This window comes from Oncorhynchus nerka, linkage group LG9a (assembly GCF_034236695.1).
Source record: "Oncorhynchus nerka isolate Pitt River linkage group LG9a, Oner_Uvic_2.0, whole genome shotgun sequence".
NCBI lineage: Eukaryota > Metazoa > Chordata > Actinopteri > Salmoniformes > Salmonidae > Oncorhynchus > Oncorhynchus nerka.
The window spans coordinates 36971931-36991306 of record NC_088404.1 but is presented as its reverse complement, the minus strand read 5'-3'; the positions used below and the strand labels follow the sequence as shown (position 1 = coordinate 36991306).

The 19376-nt window shown below is 40.4% G+C and overlaps 1 protein-coding gene across 1 annotated transcript in view; it reads right to left on the bottom strand.

Moving 5' to 3' along the window:
- The window catches only part of LOC115134249 (nuclear receptor ROR-alpha A), a 298545-nt gene that overhangs the window by 170805 nt on the left and 108364 nt on the right, over positions 1-19376 (bottom strand). The window contains 1 exon segment of the mRNA XM_065022554.1: positions 12205-12225. Within this exon segment, the coding sequence (XP_064878626.1) occupies positions 12205-12225 (21 nt within the window).

The window sequence follows — 19376 nt, the reverse complement described above, 5'->3', positions numbered from 1 at the left end:
TTAAATCACCATCCAATATATTCTAGAAATTATTTTGTTGACATATAGTCTAGAGAATTATAATACATCGAGCAAACGCGTGAAATGCTTTATTTGTCAATTGTCATCATCAAACTTTTATAATAAATTGTTTATTTGACCAGAAACTGGTAAATGTAAAATGTTCAATATGATAACAGAATGGCTGAAGATTGTATAAGGTCACAACATCATGCTGTGGAGGAGCCTGTGTGGTAGATTGTGCATTGGGTTTGCGTTCAATCTTGCCTTTGTCCTTCTCAATGATTGAATATAAATGTACAGGTGCAGGACAAAGGTAACCACTCAGCAATTGCTGCAACTGCTTTCAATTGCACCTGTTGAACGCCTGTTTGCTTTTTTCACCCTACACTTTCTCTGTACTTTGAAAGTCTCATCTACAGACAAACTGGCAGGGGGACAGACGTTGCAGGTAAACCAGATATGTGTGACTGGACACTCTGTCAAGCAAATGAGAACAGGTGTTCACATTAAGGTTGCAAAGAGAGGGTACATTACTGGAAATGTTTGACGTTTACCAGTAAACTACCAAAATGTTGGTATCTTTCAAGGATTTTACGTAATCTATCACAAGACATCTAGTGGCCCTTTTGGGTAACTCAGATTATCACAGGCGTCTAATCATCTCTGGCCCTCTATGTGGCATTATCACATGTAAATTATATGAAATAATAAATAAGATGATTTGAAAATAATAGAATGACAAAGCTGTAAAACATTATCCTAAATATAAAACATCGGATTAGTGAATACAATTGGTGTTTAATAGGGTTTCAGCATAAAATATCCTTTCTAATTTTAATTTGACTATGTCACTATGCATTTGTTGTCAATGTCTTGATGCAAAACTGGTGGCAGTTGTGAACACAGTCAATAGTTGGAAGAGTTTCAGAGTTAATAGAAAATAATACCATTGTTGATTTGATCCTTTTTTCATTTAATTAGGCAATTTTTTCTTGAACCATATCTACTGGAAACTCATGGACAATATGGGCACAGATATAATACATTAACAATATATATGAATCATTGTTTAAAAGTTATTAAAGTATAAACTACCAAAGTTAGGCTAGACTGCCATAGATTTGACATTTTAGTAGATGCTCTTATCCAGAGCAACTTACAGTAGTGAGTGAATCCATTTTCACACTATTTTTTTATTTTTCATACTGGTCCCCTGTGGGAATTGAACCCACAACCCTGGCGTTGCAAGCACCATGCTTTACCAACTGAGCCACATGGGTCCATTTTTACTTAATTACCAAAATTCCTGAACATTCCGGTAACTTTGGTAAATTACCGATAGCTTTGCAACCCTAGTTCACATACTTAACATGTACAAAATATATTACGAAAAGGGAGGATGGTGGATGCGTAATATTGGTTCAAACATAAATCCTGCATCTTGTCCTCACTGTGTGACTAGATCCCTAGACTTAAAGGGATAGTTTGCCCAAATTTCAAATTGACATATCAGTTTACTTGCCCTGTAAGTATTCTATGGACAACATATGACATCAATCCATGCTTTGGTTTAGTTTCTCTGCGACTGTTTTCACATGTTAATGTAATAGCATTTGTGTCACAAATCCCATTCTAGTCACAAATCCCATTCATGAGACCGATATTAGCATTTTTCGCGCATCATGTTCAAAACATCTTTAAGTTACTTTTTGGGCTTCACAATCATTTTTAGATACTTTCGGAATATTTAAACATGATGCACAAAACAATGCAAAAATTGGTCCCATAACTTGAATGAGATTTGTGCCACAAATGCTAAAACGTTAGCATGTGGAAACAGTGCCAGGGAAACTAAACCAAAGCATTGATTGCTGTAACATCTTGTCCATAGACTGCTTACATGGTAAGGAAACCAATGTGTCATTCTGTAATTTTGAGTGAACTATCCCTTTAAGTCCAAACTTTCCTCCTCTACCTCCCTATTGTAGCTTACATAGCCCAGGAAAGAGGAGGTGGCATGGGGGGGGGTTTAATTTGGCACTTGTGGCCCATGAGGAGACAGCTTTGCCTGTTAAATAATCAAAAATAGAGTCAAAATGCCCCATTTGGAACAGCGTGTTTCCTAATGTAAAAGTGGTAGGTGGCATATTTCAAGTGGGCTTTGATTGATCCCCAGCTGTTTGGGAAATTGTCCCTCTTCCCTGAATTGAGGTCAGAGTGATAAGCATTGTGGGCACCTCCTCTAGGTGTGCTTCTCACATGCCCTCATCCAGGTGTGTGTGGCACCGCTGAGGTAGAATCACCCTAGCCACATGCACTATACTGAGAGTCTCTCTGCGAGAGCACAAACTCAGTGGCAAGAAGGTGAATAAGACAACTTGAAAACAAGGCCTAAATAATAAGAAAACTTCATCATAAAGGTAGGCTAATTGTTAGTACGAATTTACTAATAAAATATTAATCAATTACACAAACCATTATGAATGAACTATATGTTATAATTACAATGATCAAATTGAAATTGTAAAAAATGTCACCTTTGCTTTGTATTTACATAAAGCGTACCATATATCAGGCATTTCAAAGCTGGTTAAGTCACCTAACATATTGTCTTAACTCAATATGTTGGTTACTGCGTGGTTACATTTTCTAAATTTTCCTTGAGAAAATAATCTGATGATTGAAGATGTTGTCTTGATGTATTTTCCAATCACTTATAATTTAGAGGAACATTTTCAATATGAGATGAGATTTTTACCTGTACCCTAGATCCACTAAATATGACTGCCATTTTCTGGTACGAGGAGCCAACTGAAGTATCCTGAGTTTCATCTGAGTTTGTAGGATTCATTGTTTCCTTAAGGCCTAAATACACCATGAGAGTTTTAGACAAAGTTAATCAAAGAACAAAGGAATTCTGCCATGAAAGGCAAATGCCATTTACACCAAGCAGCATTAGCACCAGTGGCAGCTGTTATTTTTTTTTCTATTTCAGTTATTTTTCCAACCTGGAGGATAATCAAAGCCTTCCACAAAAGTAGGGGGGACAGTGACAGAGAAATGAAATAAAAACTACATGAGCAGTCATACATTTCTAATGGAACTCTTTTAATCTTGAAAGGGAGACTTTCAATAGTGAATTAGTCTTTTTTGTATTCCTTTAATGCTTCCCAGAGAAATATGCAAATCTCTAGCTAATGGTAACAGCAGTGACAAAGGAGCAAGTTCTACTCTGCTAGTCTGTGCTATCCAACCAGGGGTCCTCTATGTGGCCAGCATAATGAACTGCCTGCAGCCTAACAGAGCAGAGCTGGGCCTTCTGGAACCACTCATTAATGAAGACATCTGGATGGCCTCCACAAGACACAACTCTATCTTCTCCTAGCCAACACTTTAGTCAAGGCTTTGGTCAAAGATTCACTTCACAAGGTTGTAATTTTAACCAGGGTATTGAACGGATTCATGAACTATTAGTGTATTGAAACGGTATAGAATATTTTTTCTTTCCATTTGTCATATTTCTAGTCCTGGTTTTTGAGTGTGTGTTGCTAATGATAAAATTGTTACTATAGTTACAGTATTTTAGTCATGGAATTAATGTTATTCTGAATTTCAGGAGCCTGGTAGATCCCTGTAAAATGTAGAATTTGGGGATGGAGATTTTGGAAAGGAGCGATATCACTGTAATTTACAATAGCTTCTACCTAATAGCATTTTCAATATTGAGACATTTTGGTGGAAAGAATAATATCATATTATAGTATCATATTTTACAGTCTATAATTCTCAAATGAAAAACATTTGAAAGCTGAACGCAAATGTGTACATGTGTAGGACTAAATGTTGTAACAAATTGCAAAAAAATATGCTTCAATGTAGCAGTACATATTTGCAAAAATAGGCACATAACTAGCGTCATATCAGTTTGGAGTTTCAGAGCTCAAAATAATGTAGGAATTATACACTGGCAAGGGGCAATATTATTGTTCACTGAAGTAAAGCTATATTGTAAGTTATGGATAGTCATGCAAAATAACACTTTCGATACATCATAATTATTGAAAGATCAATATCAAATACTGTACTAATGCAGGGAGAGACTTCAATATTCTGTTTCATATCCGTAACTGTATCCATCATTAGGGCGGCAGATAGTCTAACGTTTAAGATCTTTAGGCCAGTAACAGAAAGGTCACTGGTTTGAATCCCTGAGCCAACTAGGTGAAAAATCTGTTGATGTGTCTTAACCCTAATTACTCTCGATATGCGCGTTCGCTAAATTACAAAAACAATATTTAAACCAATGGCATGGGAAATGATGAAAATACATTGAAATAAGCATTACAAATCCATACTTTTTAATTTTGGGGGCTGGCTGGCTGGGTAGAAACGTGGTTAACTAGTAGAGGCTGAGATAATCCTTTTATCTAGATCCCTGCTGCAGGGTATACCAAACACTCCCTGATTAAAAATGGAAACGTGGGCAACCAACAGTTTAAGAATCATGGGCTCTAAACAGATAAGGTGGAACGTCTTGTTGCTATGGCAGTGCATACGGAATGACTTGCCACACTGTTCTCCCTGTCTAATATATTCACATTTATGAAATATTTCATAAGTAGCATAGCAAATGCTAAATATAAAATCCCAGGGAGATGCTCTACCCTTTCGCAGTTGGAGTTGTGGAAAAATTGTTCTCAAGCTACAGTGCTTTTGATTTCTTCATCTTCCTTCTCCTCTATAAGGGAAAGCCCTGCGAAAATCTTCCAGCTCTCCACACTGCCAGATAGAACCAGTGAACAAAAGAGGCGATTTGATCTGTTCATGTGGGAAATCAGATCCCCGTCTGAGATGTATCCAATGCGCTCCAGGATACTGTTAAGCAACGGCCACAAATAAAGGAAAATTATCACATAGAAATGCAGAGAGGGAGGGCTTATATAAGGAATAGAAACATGTAAATTGTCCATTAGATAAATCAGAACTCTCCAACAGAGAGAGTGGGAACACCATATATTGTAGCAACCAAGTAAAATAAATGCAAAAAGGTATTACTAGTCACGGTGTGTGTATTATCAGAACTGCCTCCTACAAAGCACACACAGTGAGGTATAGCAGAGGACACATTCCCCCCTCGCTCAATCTGGTGTGACAGAGCAGGACAACTGCACGGCCCTTTTCTCCTGTCAATACTCCCAGCATCCATTTTCACCTGGCTGACACCTTTTACTGGTCAAGGGATGAATAAATCACACTTAGTGTTCTCCCCTGGTACTTTGACTAAAAAAAACATCTCAACATGAAGGAGGACTGCAGTGTTTCCCTGTCATCACTGCCCCTAAGGTACGGTGAAACATTTCTGCCCATAAAATATCATTTTTCAAAGAACCTTATTTCTCTTGTAATCTATCCGCCACAATGGATGGCTTCTGGGATGCGTTTCATTTCATCTGAACACAAACAATCTTTCAAAGGATTTAATAACAGTTACACAAATTAGCTTCATTAATAAGCTACTAATAGAATAATAGTGCTGCCATCTTATGCAGCTCAACAACAGTATAGGTGTGAGGCAGGAAAAAACCCATCTGGGACTGAGCACTCCGAGCTTCATTAACAGAATGCTCCAGAATGCACACATACAATTAAAATATGCTGATCACTTTCTCATTGTTTACACTGTAGTTATCCATACCCTGTTTTGCACATGAAGTATAATGTATTATGTAAATAAGCAAAGGCAATCACAAAGAAGTCAATTAGGTGTAGATGATACTCACCACTATTAATTTGATCATACAATAACGGTCTGAAGTCAAATTGGTAAAACCGTGAGATCTTGTTGGCCCACTTACAGTACATGCTCTGGCATTCATAAGCAGCCCTATAAAAGAACTGTCAATTAATAATCATATCAATGGATGGAATCAGTGAATGAATGGCTGCAGCAATGTTCTGACAAGCACAACTGGCGCTGCATAACAAATTTGGCACAATAAGACAAAATAACACGACTTAGTATCTCGTTTAAACAACTTAGGGCTCTATTTTAACAATCTAACGCAATAGGTTCAGGGGTGTGTCAGAAATATTTTTGCCATTTTCCCTAAGGTCTGAGTTTTGAAGAATATAAAGTTGTGGGTTTGTCTAGGCTTGGCCCCTCACTGGCCAAACAGAATGCACTCCATGGCAAAATATGTGGTGTATTTACAGTACTCCAACTCCAATTCCAATGTTAGTCCGTTATAGTTTGTTAAATGGCTTACAGAAACGAAATAACAAATGTAGATCTATCCCATCTTTGCTAAATAGGTTCATTTGAATCCATTTGCATTCACATTGTTCTAAGTATTTGTATGGCTTCAATAGCATTCACACGGACATAGGGGCTAGGCCTACTGAAAATTGCATTATGGCTGAGCATGGACATACCAAACATTGTCAAAAAGCAAGATTCAATTTATTATTGATAAGGCATGAAAAGAAAATGTATAATTGTAATCAAATTCTAAACAAAACAAAGACATGTTTTAAACAGGCACCATAATTCCTCCCCATGGACATATAATACTAAAACAACGCCGTTTATGGAGGGTTTTACACACATCCAAACTTTTCACAGTAGCTGGACAAAGATCCAATATAAAGAGAAAGGGAGAATGTCTACTAACCTTTATACTGCTCCCAAATAGGCCTATGGTTTATGAACGTAATTGGAATCATCTTACAGATCAGATCACATTCACAAATCTCCAGAAATTCAAGCGCTCCACGGACTGTCACCATAAAACCAGGAAGATGAATCATTCTAATACGTTTACAGGTTACAGATAACTTCTAAATACGAGGTTCACCGGTATTCACCAAGGTTCTCATCTCTCGTTTCATGATGGGCATGGGCACGTAGCCTACATCATGGAGGGGGTTTTAGGCACGTCCAAAACGGGACCTGCAATGCTAAAGTAATGTGGACATGTCTACAATGCATAGATAAAAAAGGAATGTCAGCTCACTGTTTTGTTCCTCTCAAACTTTATATTTTATTAAAGCCTTGGTGATTAAGATTAAGATTAAGATTAACTTCCAAGCGGTTTCAGGAGCCAAACCCTTTATCGACAGTCTTGACTACTTTGCGATTCCATTCGGCAGGCGAATAAAAGGCTTCGTTGAGAGGAGGCGGAGGTTATTCTTGTTTTTTAATCAAATCAAATGAAATGGGAAGAAAAATAAGTATACAGGCACCAAAAGCACATTAGGCTACTCTTGTTCCATGTGCATATGGGCAGTGTGCGTCATGGCTGGACAGGCTGCGTTTCCGCTGTCAAAATTCATGGCATAACCAACTGTGTTACCACTAAAACCAGCTTTTGGTTGGTTTTAAATATCCATATCAGTGCTGCGAGCTGAATTAGACAGGTAAATTGCCGAACCTGGAATTAGGGCTGGAAAATGCCAGAGCGGCAGTTTTTACATGGTGAATTGCAAACTAACGTGCATTTGACACTAGCGCTGCCTTAACACATGCTGAAAATTGCGCGGTTTTCATCTCGTTTGAACGACTTTGTTTATTTTTTAACTAAGTCATTTAAACAAGATACAAAATCATTAAAATAAAATGCTAAGTCGTTTGATTGAGATAGTAAGTTGTTCAGACGAGATAATTCCAAGAGTAATTTATAAAAAAAGATTTGCCTTGGGCTTCAGGGATTGTATACAACTTATCCCCCTTCAGCAAAATAATATCTATATTTTCAAAGAAAGTTCACAAATAAAAATGACAAATAGTGATGGATTTTAGTAAAGAAAACAGTAGTTAATTAATGATGAATTAGAGATGAGATGAAGCATCATAAATTCAGAAAACAAGGGGTTGTCTAGCCGATGAAAAACAGCACTCCTGGATCTGATCTGCCTGTACCTTTGTGTATCTTTCAAAAGCTCCCTGACACTTTATCTTTTCCATCTCGCTAGATTACACCTCCAGGGTTCAGGTGGGAATCAATCATTGCTATTATTACCTGAAGTCACAACATGCATCTATCACCGCTAAGGTTACCATAACCTCAATATTAGCCGAGAAAAGCCTCTCTAATAAACAGCAGAACGGATGGCCCGGGTGGTGGGATTTCATCTTCCTTTCACTTTTAATAAGGTACTCGGAGGAATAAAGATTACAGGCAATATTTAGCATGCAGAACAAATCAGCCTCTTCCTCCCCTCCCCTCTTTATTGTAGTTGGTCATTAGGATCTAGGCTGGGGTTTCTAGTTCTAGTGGAAAGAGGCAATCCCTGGTTCAACAACTAACCAGCCACGCTGCCTGTCTAACTGCCTGCTACCTGCCCGCTCTGCTTAGTTCTCCTGCTACAGTATCGTATCGCCTGCAATAATAAGGCTGGGTGTATGGAAACACAGTGGTGTGGCTCATCATGCCCAGCTAGACCAGTGGGAATCACAGCACTGTAAACCATGAGGGCATGACTGGTTCAAGATGATTCTCCTCTTTAATAATCCACTATTACAGAATAAAGTATGTGTAAAACAAGATGCAGAGAAAAGGGGGCAATAGGTTAAAATGGCTAAGGATTAAGAGAATTTGGTCAAGTAGGAATCTCAGACAGCATCAGTGCAGGAGTTGACACAAGGTCATGTTTACACACAGCACCCCCTAACATGAATCATTCATTTTCGTTCAAATGAATATCAACAGCCAAATAAATTACCATCACTGCATCCAGCGTATCCATAATATACCTCCAATTACACTATCATTAGAGCATCAACTCTGATAATAAATTCTAAGAAATTAAGTTTGAATATATTCTAAGGAATTTTCACTTTGAAACCAGTCTTGTTATTCCCCTGAACCTCCAACAACAACACTCATTACAGTGGCTTGAAAACCAGAAGTGGAGACATGTAAATATTTAAAGCTCCCACAAATATATAAATATTCATTCAGGAATTATTTGACGCACTAAATAAATAATCCCTTGTTAAATAAATGACAGCCTAAATAAAATTTTAAAAACAGGATCTGGGGAAATGAAGAATTAGACAGGGACGGATTCTGGCAAGAGGAGAAGGAGAGAAGGGATAATGTCAGCTACCACCCCATTTGAATTCCTAATGGCAGACATGCAAACGCACTGAGCTAATTAAAGCCCAGCAACCAATTAGATGAGCTTTAGCTGCAACTTTAGGGGGAGGTACCGTGGCAGAAACTCATAGGGGAATATCGATATCTGTTCAGAAGGTGGAGCAGAGGAGAGAAGCCACCGAAAAAACACATATCTGATGCCCAACGGTGAAAGGGATAGCAGTTAACAGTTCTATGGGTTTTTCTTTCCAGACGTTGCTGGATAAACATGACCCCTTTCCATAGTGCCATGTGGCAGTGACTCACTGAGGATGTGGAGCAGTAGAGGAGAGAGGAAAACCCAATCTATTCAGGAGTAATTCAGTAGCAATATAGTATCTCCTATAGCCTTCTTCTACGCTGTTGCTTCAGCGTGAAACTATTAGCCTATATCAAACTAAAGATTGGGACATGCATTACAAATATAATACACATAGCCAACGTCTGGGTGATGTTCTCATCAAAAACCTGATAGATACATATAGATTTTCCTATATAATACCTGTCTGCTGTGTGTGCTAAACCTGTCCTCTACTGACAGGACAGGAGGGTAGTCCTATAGGCTCACCCGGCACAGGAGAGAAGTAATCTTATGTCTGGCCTGGGACCATTCTCCTCTCTGTCTATCTTTCTCTCTCTGCTCTCTGAAGGGACAGGCATTTATGCTGCCTGAGCCTGTCCTATCACACACTGTGCGACAGGAACAAGGCTTTTGTGATGGCCATGATTTGTCTTTTGTGTTCCCAGGTAGAATTAAGATGAAATTCTACAGGCAGTCATTGTGTTCCTATCTTCAGAACACTCCAAAAATATGTTAGGTTTTGAAGGGGTGAAATGAAGCCTGCGGGGCCTTGGCAGGCCTTGCTCTGTTGGGAAATACACTGGGGAAATACAATGGGAACAATTTTGTCCTCTGTTTTTTTTTACACTCCACTATACCTTAGTCAGTCCTGCCTACTTAGACATTTTTAAAGGCCCACTGTTGTCAAACATATGATTTTCCTCCATTTTTTTATACATTTCCACACTATAGGTTGAAATACTGTAATACTGTGAAAACTATGATAATGCCCTTTTATTGTAAGAGCTGTTTGAAAACACATTTCTGCCTGTTTTGGTGGGATGGAGTTCAAGTCGACCGCTGTACTGCAGGCATTGTTTGCAGAAAAAAGGATTCCCTATTATATAGTAGTAAAGGGGAAAAACGGGTTCAATCTTTGTATAAATAAATACACTTTTCGAAGACAATCATGGTACCAATAATTGCTTCTACTGTACCAGATGTATGCTTCTATTGCACCAGATTATTAAAAAATTGGACACAGAAGAAGTTCTAAGGATAATTTAGTAGCATATGGCAGCCTGCAGTAGTGTAAACTGCATGTTATCGCTACATAAATCTCCCACAGACCACTCCCAGACAGTCCTAGCAAAATTCTCACTTGAGACACTGCTCTTTGCTAAGAAGCTATTTTTGTTTCTTTTTGAACATTTTAATTGAAAACAATCACATCAAGGTACTTAATCATTACCCAGAAATGATTTGATATTGGCATTGGACCTTAACAGAACATTATTGTCTCGCTACATGGTCTCTGCCTCTATTTTTCAGTGGGTTTCTGAGAAGAGAGATGACAGCAGCCACTTTGCCAGAGTCTGCCAGACCCTTAGGGTATATCAGCCCCATCCCTCAAAGTGTTCCGTATGCAAATAAAGTTTGGGATGGCGGCTTTCAGATGTGATAATTATGGATTTATTTGTAAGCTGTCACTTCTCTTAATGCTCAGGGATATCAAAATAAGTTCAAATAGAAGCATCAGAGAGGATCACATTTGCTGGAGTACCACAGATTCAAAGAACACGCGAAACCCATGACGCTGAAGGTCTGTCAATAAGCAGTCTTTTAGACAGCAATGTGCAACTGAGACCTTCATTGCATACAACCTGGTTTGAAAAGTGCCACTAAATATATTCAGATTTTCCACATTTTGTTAGTTATTCCAACATCAAGGCACTTTTATCAACGGGTGACATACTAACAAAGACAGAGAACACATCCCCCCCATATGGACTGTGTAATAGAGTACAAGTCACATTCTCTTTGATAAAAATATACAGGAATATCTGTTTACATGTTCACATTGTGGAGAGGGTCGGATTGTGCTCAGTGTTGAGTTGTAAGAAACCTTTCTGACATATGTTTTTAATATCCTGTTTCCCTAATAAATCGGACCATGGCTACCATTCAGTATCACTACAGGAGAATATCATTGAACAAACGTGAAGATAGCACAATATATTTATGTCCATGCTCAAAAGGAGGGAGAAGAGCAACTACTTGAGACCTGACACTTGCATTTAAAAGGACAACAAAGCACCTCGTAGTGATGAGAGGAGCACTATAGTTCCACGTGGAATGGCTCTCCTCTACAGAGGAGAGAGAGAGAGAGAGAGAGAGAGAGAGAGAGAGAGAGAGAGAGAGAGAGAGAGAAAAGAAAGAGGGAGAAAGCGAGAGAGAGAGAGAAAGAAATATAGAGAGATGTTCCCAGCTTTGGCAGCAGGGGAGGCCAGGGTATTGTGTCTACTGCCTACCTGAGACTGCCTCCCTGATGGAACTTAATGGCTGTGCCTGGAGAGTGCTATGTCCCGCCTGCAAAATTTTCAAACATTGGCCTGTCCTCTTCTAGGAGAGTTCTCTGTCACTGTATAACTGCACATTAAGGGATGATAAAAACCGATGGAATCTACCCATCCATCTTGATTTTCCTGTGTTAGCGGGTGGGACAGTATTAGACCAGAATACCTGCCACTCGGTGGAAGAACATTGGAACTGTAGCTCTGCTCTGTGTGACTGCCTTGCAACGGGTGCAGAGGAAGAGACTGCCTAGCTAACACATCGGAAGGAAACAAATACCAAATGCAGGATTGTGAGGCCTTTTTACTCATTTTCTTTAACATAAATATGGTAATTTTGTTAGACACAAATATGTTATTTTGTTAAGACACAAATACAATCATCTGTTGATGTTGACTGACATACAGTTATAATATGTAGTTCACGTACCTTGCTTGTTTGTGAGTCCACCTACACAGAAGTACATATTTGGTCAATGATATGAGTGTACGTTTAGAAAGTGAGCGACTCCATCTATTGTTAAATAATTCATTTACATTTACATTACATTTAAGTCATTTAGCAGACGCTCTTATCCAGAGCGACTTACAAATTGGTGCATTCACCTTATGACATCCAGTGGAGCAGCCACTTTACAATAGTGCATCTAAATCTTTTAAGGGGGGGGGGGGGGGGGGGTGAGAAGGATTACTTTATCCTATCCTAGGTAACTCAATGAGTGTTCTGGATTATGAGACAGGCATTATGACACTTACCTTTCGTACATGATCAGGTTGATGAAGCAGCGAGGCACAGCACACATCATCACCAAACAAAAACAGAGAAAGGAGAAACACATTAATAATGTGGACATACAATATCACCAACAGTGACAATTCAAGCAAAATATTATTTTACATTGCTTTTGTAACTCTCTCTATTTCAGTGGTCCCTGGTGAACTGTAATTTATGACTGGTTGAATGACAATAGACTATGTTTTAATAGTGGATCTGTTTGGGGAGTGGAGTCAGCCCTTCGCTGGTTGCAGGTTGTGGTGAAAAAAAGTACAGCACTTAAAAAGCACAGCATCATTTGTTTTGCAGGTTCTTTACCTACAGTATAAGCCTTTACTAAAACTCAGACACACGCTCAACGGGTAACCTTCACAGTAATACCAAGGTGCTACTTCACAGTGACACTTTGCCTGCCTCAAAGCACACTCACTCACTCACACTCTCTAGCTCCAGCACACAAGATAGCATCTGATGAGTAGTGCAATCTAATTGAAGTGTAGATTACTATCACTTGTGTGCTTGCCAGCTCAAAATAATACAAAAGCATGGAGGGAGAAGATAGGAATGTTGGTCCACTGTGGTACAGCACAGTAGCTGTCCAGACTGACGCAATCTGCCTGTCTCTGGAAGACACCCTGGTGCTTAGAAAGAGAATGGCCCCCTCTGCAGTCCAGCTGGGGGGTGAGTCGTCTGTGACAGACAGTTCCAGACATGTCCCTCTCTCACAGAGACACTGAGGACTTGGTGTTGAGAGACATAAAGTGTTGGAGGATGTGGGCCAGCGTCACTGAGAGCTGACTGGCAGCTGTGACGGGAGTGACATGTCAGCAGTAGGGTAGTAGGGGACCCTAGCTGGATGAGCCTAAGCACTTACAGTTCAAGGACATAGACACATGAAGAGACTTAGAGCCTGGCAAACTATACAAACAAACATGATCCTGCTCTACTCCTGTGGATCCCCAGGATGGGATGGGATATGTCTGGAATTACACTAGAAATCTGCAATTATGCAGAGATAGTTGCCATACAATACAGGACATACAAATCAAATCAAATGTTATTTGTCACATGCGCCGAATACAACAGGTGTGCTTACTTACAAGCCCTTAACCAACAATGCAGTTTAAAGAAAAATAAGAGTCAAGTAAAAAATAGCTAAGTAAAAATAAAAAATAATTAAATATATAAATATATATATAAAACTTAAAGAGCAGCAGTAAAATAACAGTAGTGAGGCTCCCGAGTGGTGCAGTGGTCTAAGACACTGCATCTTTAATGCAAGAGACGTCACTGCAGTACCTAGTTCAAATCCAGGCTGCATCACATCCGGCTGTGATTGGGAGTCCCATAGGGCGGCGCACAATTGGCCCAGTGTAGTCCGGGTTTGGCAGGGGTAGGCTGTCATTGTAAATAAGAATTTGTTCTTAACTGACCTGCCTATTTAACTAAAGGTTACACATATACAGGGGGTACCGGTACAGTCAATGTGCAGGGGCAAGTGTAACATTGACCTAATGTAACAAACCCTTGGTGGAGAAAGGAATTCTAAGACCAATCAACAGAAATAGAGTGGGAGATGATGAGAGAAAGAGACAAATAGAGATAGAGAAAAATAGATAAAGCACCAGAAAGGGGAAAAAATGATCAGGTTGAAGTGAAGGAATAAAGTCTGTCAGTACTCTCAGGAAGGAAGGCCTCATTACTGTACCTCGTGGGCACTCACTCCAGTTGGCCTTTGAAGTTCTTTGGGGTACACCCTTCCATGAAACGAGCATCGTTAATCCACTTGTTAATCAAGTGTGTTCCCGAGCTCATGTCTGAAGTGCCCCTTTCCTCCTTGGGAAATCCAAAGCTTTGAAAGGAGATTGTAGATCAAAAGAGAGGGGATATTTTATCTTATAGACTATTCAGTCAGAGCAACATAATACTGCTTGTAGCAAATCCTACATTTGTGTACACAAGCTCATAATGCAATTTCACATCATGGAATGAATAGGCCTACTGAATTAATATTAAAGAAAGCATTCATGTAATTGCAAACAGATCTTGCAGCTATGTTCTTCTCGATTCCGTAAAGGACTGAATGAACAGTGCATTCAGTCCTTTACAATACAAACCTCAAGATGATTAAAGCACATCTCCTTGGACTAAAAGAATACACAGGAGAAGATTAAAATAAAAACCCTTTCAGGTTTTGAAGGAGGGAGCTTATGTGAGAGAGGGGCTGGGATGGGATGGGTGGGGGCCGTCGTCTCATGGTTGTCTTCCCCGTTTCTCTGCCCGCCCCTGACGAGAGTATTCTCTCACTTTTCTCCCCAGCAAACAGGAAACAGTCAGACAGATGTGAGAATAGGACGCCTCCTCTCGTCTCCTATCTCCTCCCAGCCCTGTGGGCTGCTGCGAGGCAGTGCCATGAAGGCCTAGCGCAGTGACTCCCCCCGCTGCGCCTTCAACTCTCCTTTTCAGTTCAATTAATGAGCCATAAATAACCCAATGAAGGTGTCAACAAAGAGTGCAATTTATCATGGCTTTCACCACTGCACTTCATGTGAGGAGAATCCTCATCCGCTCAGCCAAATAGAGACAACAACGTAATAAAAAGATTTATTCAGTAGCCGAACACTCCTACCTCAAATTTATCTTGAGCAGAGTGATCTTCACAGGTGCGGTGATTTGACAAATATGTTGGGAATCGTGGGTCTGCTCCTATTGTTAGGGTATCACAGACAGACTGGAAATACATTTGGTTAAGAGCGAGCGACAATATACTCACTAGGCTCCTGTGAGGCTGCCAAGGAGCCGGTGTTAAAGGCACTTCTTTCTGTCGGGGACTACTCTGCTACTCCGCACTGTAGATCACAAGGGCAGTTGTCTCCCTCAAAAAAAAAAAACTAAAATAATGGGGAATTTCTGTTTAGTCCTATAGAGCTGGTATAAGCTGCGGGAAGAATTACTTTATCAGTGTGTCCCACAAATGTCACCTTGGGTAAACTATATGGAGGAAAAATATACAGTACTGAATAATATACAGTAGCCTGTGAATTGAAGGGCTGCTAGAAGCAAGCTGCAACCAGAGGTAGTATGGTGTAGTGCTTCTGAGAAAAGAGGAACACTTATTGAATAATATATGACAGCTGGGTTTTTTGAATACAACATTAAAAGTGATGACATGAGTACAAACGCAGCTATGCTTCATCTTAGAACCCCAAATCAAAACCTAAGGCTTAAAAGCAATGTTAAACAGCCTATCTTCACAGTGAGATCATTTGCAGTGAAAAATAAGCAGTGGCTGCTGAATACATGTGAATACAAGCATTTTCAGCCTTGAAGCTAAGCCGGAACTTGAGTGCATATGAATCCTGCTAAACCAATTAATGGTTCCTGTTAACCCACTCATCTTTGGAGAGGATTGTCTTTCTAAATAACACAGGAACACGTCCCCTCTCAAGCAAACAGCCCACACACACTCTGACAAAGACTTGCAGATTTTCACTTGAATCTGGGGGCTTTTTCTTACACATCTCAAGCACACTCTTCAACTCACAGATCTTGCGTAACATCCCCAATACGGAAAGTCTTTGTCTCGGTATCGATTGAATCCCTTAATCTGAACGCCTCCATACACCAGACACTTTGATGGTTTGTGATACAGTGCATTCGGAATGTATTATTCTACCTTTACTTCAACAAGGAACACAGACTGAGACCAAGGTCTCTTTTACAGGTGGGCCCTGCGTATGCATGTTTACACATACAGTTTAGGTACAATGATTAAGAAACTACACAAGACAAACAAAACAATCACACATACTGTACAACAACAAAAATACAGCAGCAGATTATTACATTTACACACAGGTTATTTCCCTAACAGCATAAGAACTTGCATTACCCGAAGCAGTTACAAGCAATACAAAAATACATATCCTCCAATAAATGTTTAAAATGAGCAAGTTTTCAGACATCTTGACTTTTTCCACATTTTGTTGTTACAGCCTTATTCCAAAATTGATTAAATTGTTTTCCCCCCTCATCAATCTACACACAATACCCCTTAATGACAAAGCAAAAACACGGTTTATATAAAAAAAAAATGAAATATCATATTTACGTAAGTATTCAGAACCTTTACACAGTATTTTGTTGAAGCACCTTTGGCAGTGATTACATCCTTGAATCTTCTTGGTTGTGACACTACAAGCTTGGCACCACTGTATTTGGGGGGTTACTCCCATTCTTCTCTGCAGATCCATTCAAGCGCTGTCAGTTTAGATGGGGAGCAGTGCTGCACATCTATTTTCAGGTTTCTCCAGAGATGTTAGATTGGGTTCAAGCCCAGGCTCTGGCTGGGCCACTCAAGGACATTCAGAGCCTTGTCCCGAAGCCATTCCTGCGTTGTCTTGGCTTTGTGCTTAGGGTCGTTGTCATGTTGGAAGGTGAACGTGTGCCCCAGGATGAGGTCCTGAGAGCTCTGGAGCAGGATTTCATCAAGGATCTCTCTGTACTTTCCTTCGTTAATCTTTCCCTTTATCCTGATTAGTCTCCCAGTCCCTGCCTCTGAAAAATATCCCCACAGAATGATGCTGCCACCACCATGCTTCACCGTAGGGATGGTGCCAGGTTTCCTCCAGAGGTGACATTTGGCATTCAGGCCAAATAATTCAATCTTGGTTTCATCAGACCAGAGAATCTTGTTTCTCATGGTCTGAGAGTTGGGCTGTCATATGCCTTTTACTGAGGAGTGGCTTCCGTCTGGCCACTCTACCATAAAGACCTGATTGGTCGAGTGCTGCAGAGATGGTTGACCTTCTGGAAGGTTCTCCCACCTCCACAAAGGACCTATGCCGCCCTGTCAGAGTGACCATCAGGTACTTGGTCACCTCCCTAACCAATGCCCTTTTCGCCCGATCGCTCAGGTTGGCCGGGTAGCCAGTTCTAGGAAGAGTCTTGGTGTTTCCAAACTTCTTCCATTTAAGAATGATGGAGTTCACTGAGTTCACTGTGTTCTTGGGGACTTCTTTTGGTACCCTTTCCCAGATCTGTGCCTCGACACAATCCTGTCTCAGAGCTCTACGGACAATTCCTTCGACCTCATGGCTTGGTTTTTGCTTTGTCAACTGTGGGACCTTATATAGACAGGTGTGTGCCTTTCCAAATCATGTTCAATTAATTGAATTCATGACAGGTAGACTCCAATCAAGTTGTAAAAACATCTCAAGGATGATCAATGGAAACATGATGCACCTGAGCTCAATTTCGAGTCTCATAGCAAAGGCAATAAATAGGCCATGGTGGCGAAGTAATTACAATATACCAATTAAACACTGGAATGTCAGATGTGCAGAAGATGAATGTGTTAATAGAGATACTGGGGTGCAAAGGAGCAAGATAAATAAATAAATAAAGTATGGGGATGAGGTAGTTGGATGGGCTATTTACAGGTGGGCTAATTACAGGTGCAGTGATCTGTGAGCTGCTCTGACAGGTGGTGCTTAAAGCTAGTGAGGGAGATATGTGTCTCCAGCTTCAGCGATTTTTGCAGGTCGTTCCAGTCATTGGCAGCAGAGAATATTTTTTGTATATATATATTTCAATTTATTTTCAATCTCTTCTCGATTTTTAATTCGATTATACCTTCCGGTAACCCGCCTCACCCAATGTGATACGGAATCACTATGATTTTCAATTTTAGAACACATTCAAGAACCTCCAGAAGCTAACCAGCTAATTAGCTACAAGCTATTTAGTCATTGTTTGCCACTGCTAGCGGCTTTTACCTTCTGCACAGATACCAGCCCTGTTTTTAGCCTGGATAATACTTGCTAGACTACCAGTATCGGACTGTCTCTCCACAACAACGCCGGATTCCTGCCGTAATCCCTGGACCACTACTTCTGATCTTCACAGCTAGCTTGCAGCTAGCTAGCTCACAGCTTGCAGCTAGCTAGCTCACAGCTTGCACTCACCGTGGCACCCAGTACCGAAGCTATCCCTGAGGCCCACCTCCCGGCCTACTCAGCTGTTCACCCGAACAGATTAGCTGTTGATGTCTCATCTGTTGTTTTAGCTAGCTCTCCCAATCAACACCTGCAATTACTTTATACCTCGCTGTATGTCTCTCTCAAATGTCAATATGGCTTGTATACTGTTGTTCAGGTTAGTTATCATTGTTTTAGTTTACAATGGAGCCCCTAGTTCCACTCTTCATACCTCTGATATGTCCTTTGTCCCACCTCCCACACATGCGATGACCTCACCCATTACAATCAGCATGTCCAGAGATACAACCTCTCTTATCATCACCCTGTGCCTGGGCTTACCTCCGCTGTACCCGCACCCCACCATACCCCTGTCTGCGCATTATGCCCTGAATATATTCTACCACGCCCAGAAATCTGCACCTTTTATTCTTTGTCCCCAACGCTCTAGGCGAACAGTTTTGATAGCCTTTAGCCGCACCCTCATCCTACTCCTCCTCTGTTCCGCGGGTGATGTGGAGGTAAACCCAGGCCCTGCATGTCCCCAGGCACCCTCATTTGTTGACTTCTGTGATCAAAAAAGCCTTGTCAACATCAGAAGCCTCCTCCCTAAGTTTGTTTTACTCACTGCTTTAGCACACTCTGTCAAACCGGATGTCCTTGCCGTGTCTGAATCCTGGCTTAGGAAGGCCACCAAAAATTCTGAGATTTCCATACCCAACTATAACATTTTCTGTCAAGATAGAACTGCCAAACGGGGAGGAGTTGCAGTCCACTGCAGAGATAGCCTGCAAAGTAATGTCATACTTTCCAGGTCCATACCCAAACAGTTCGAACTTCTAATTTAAA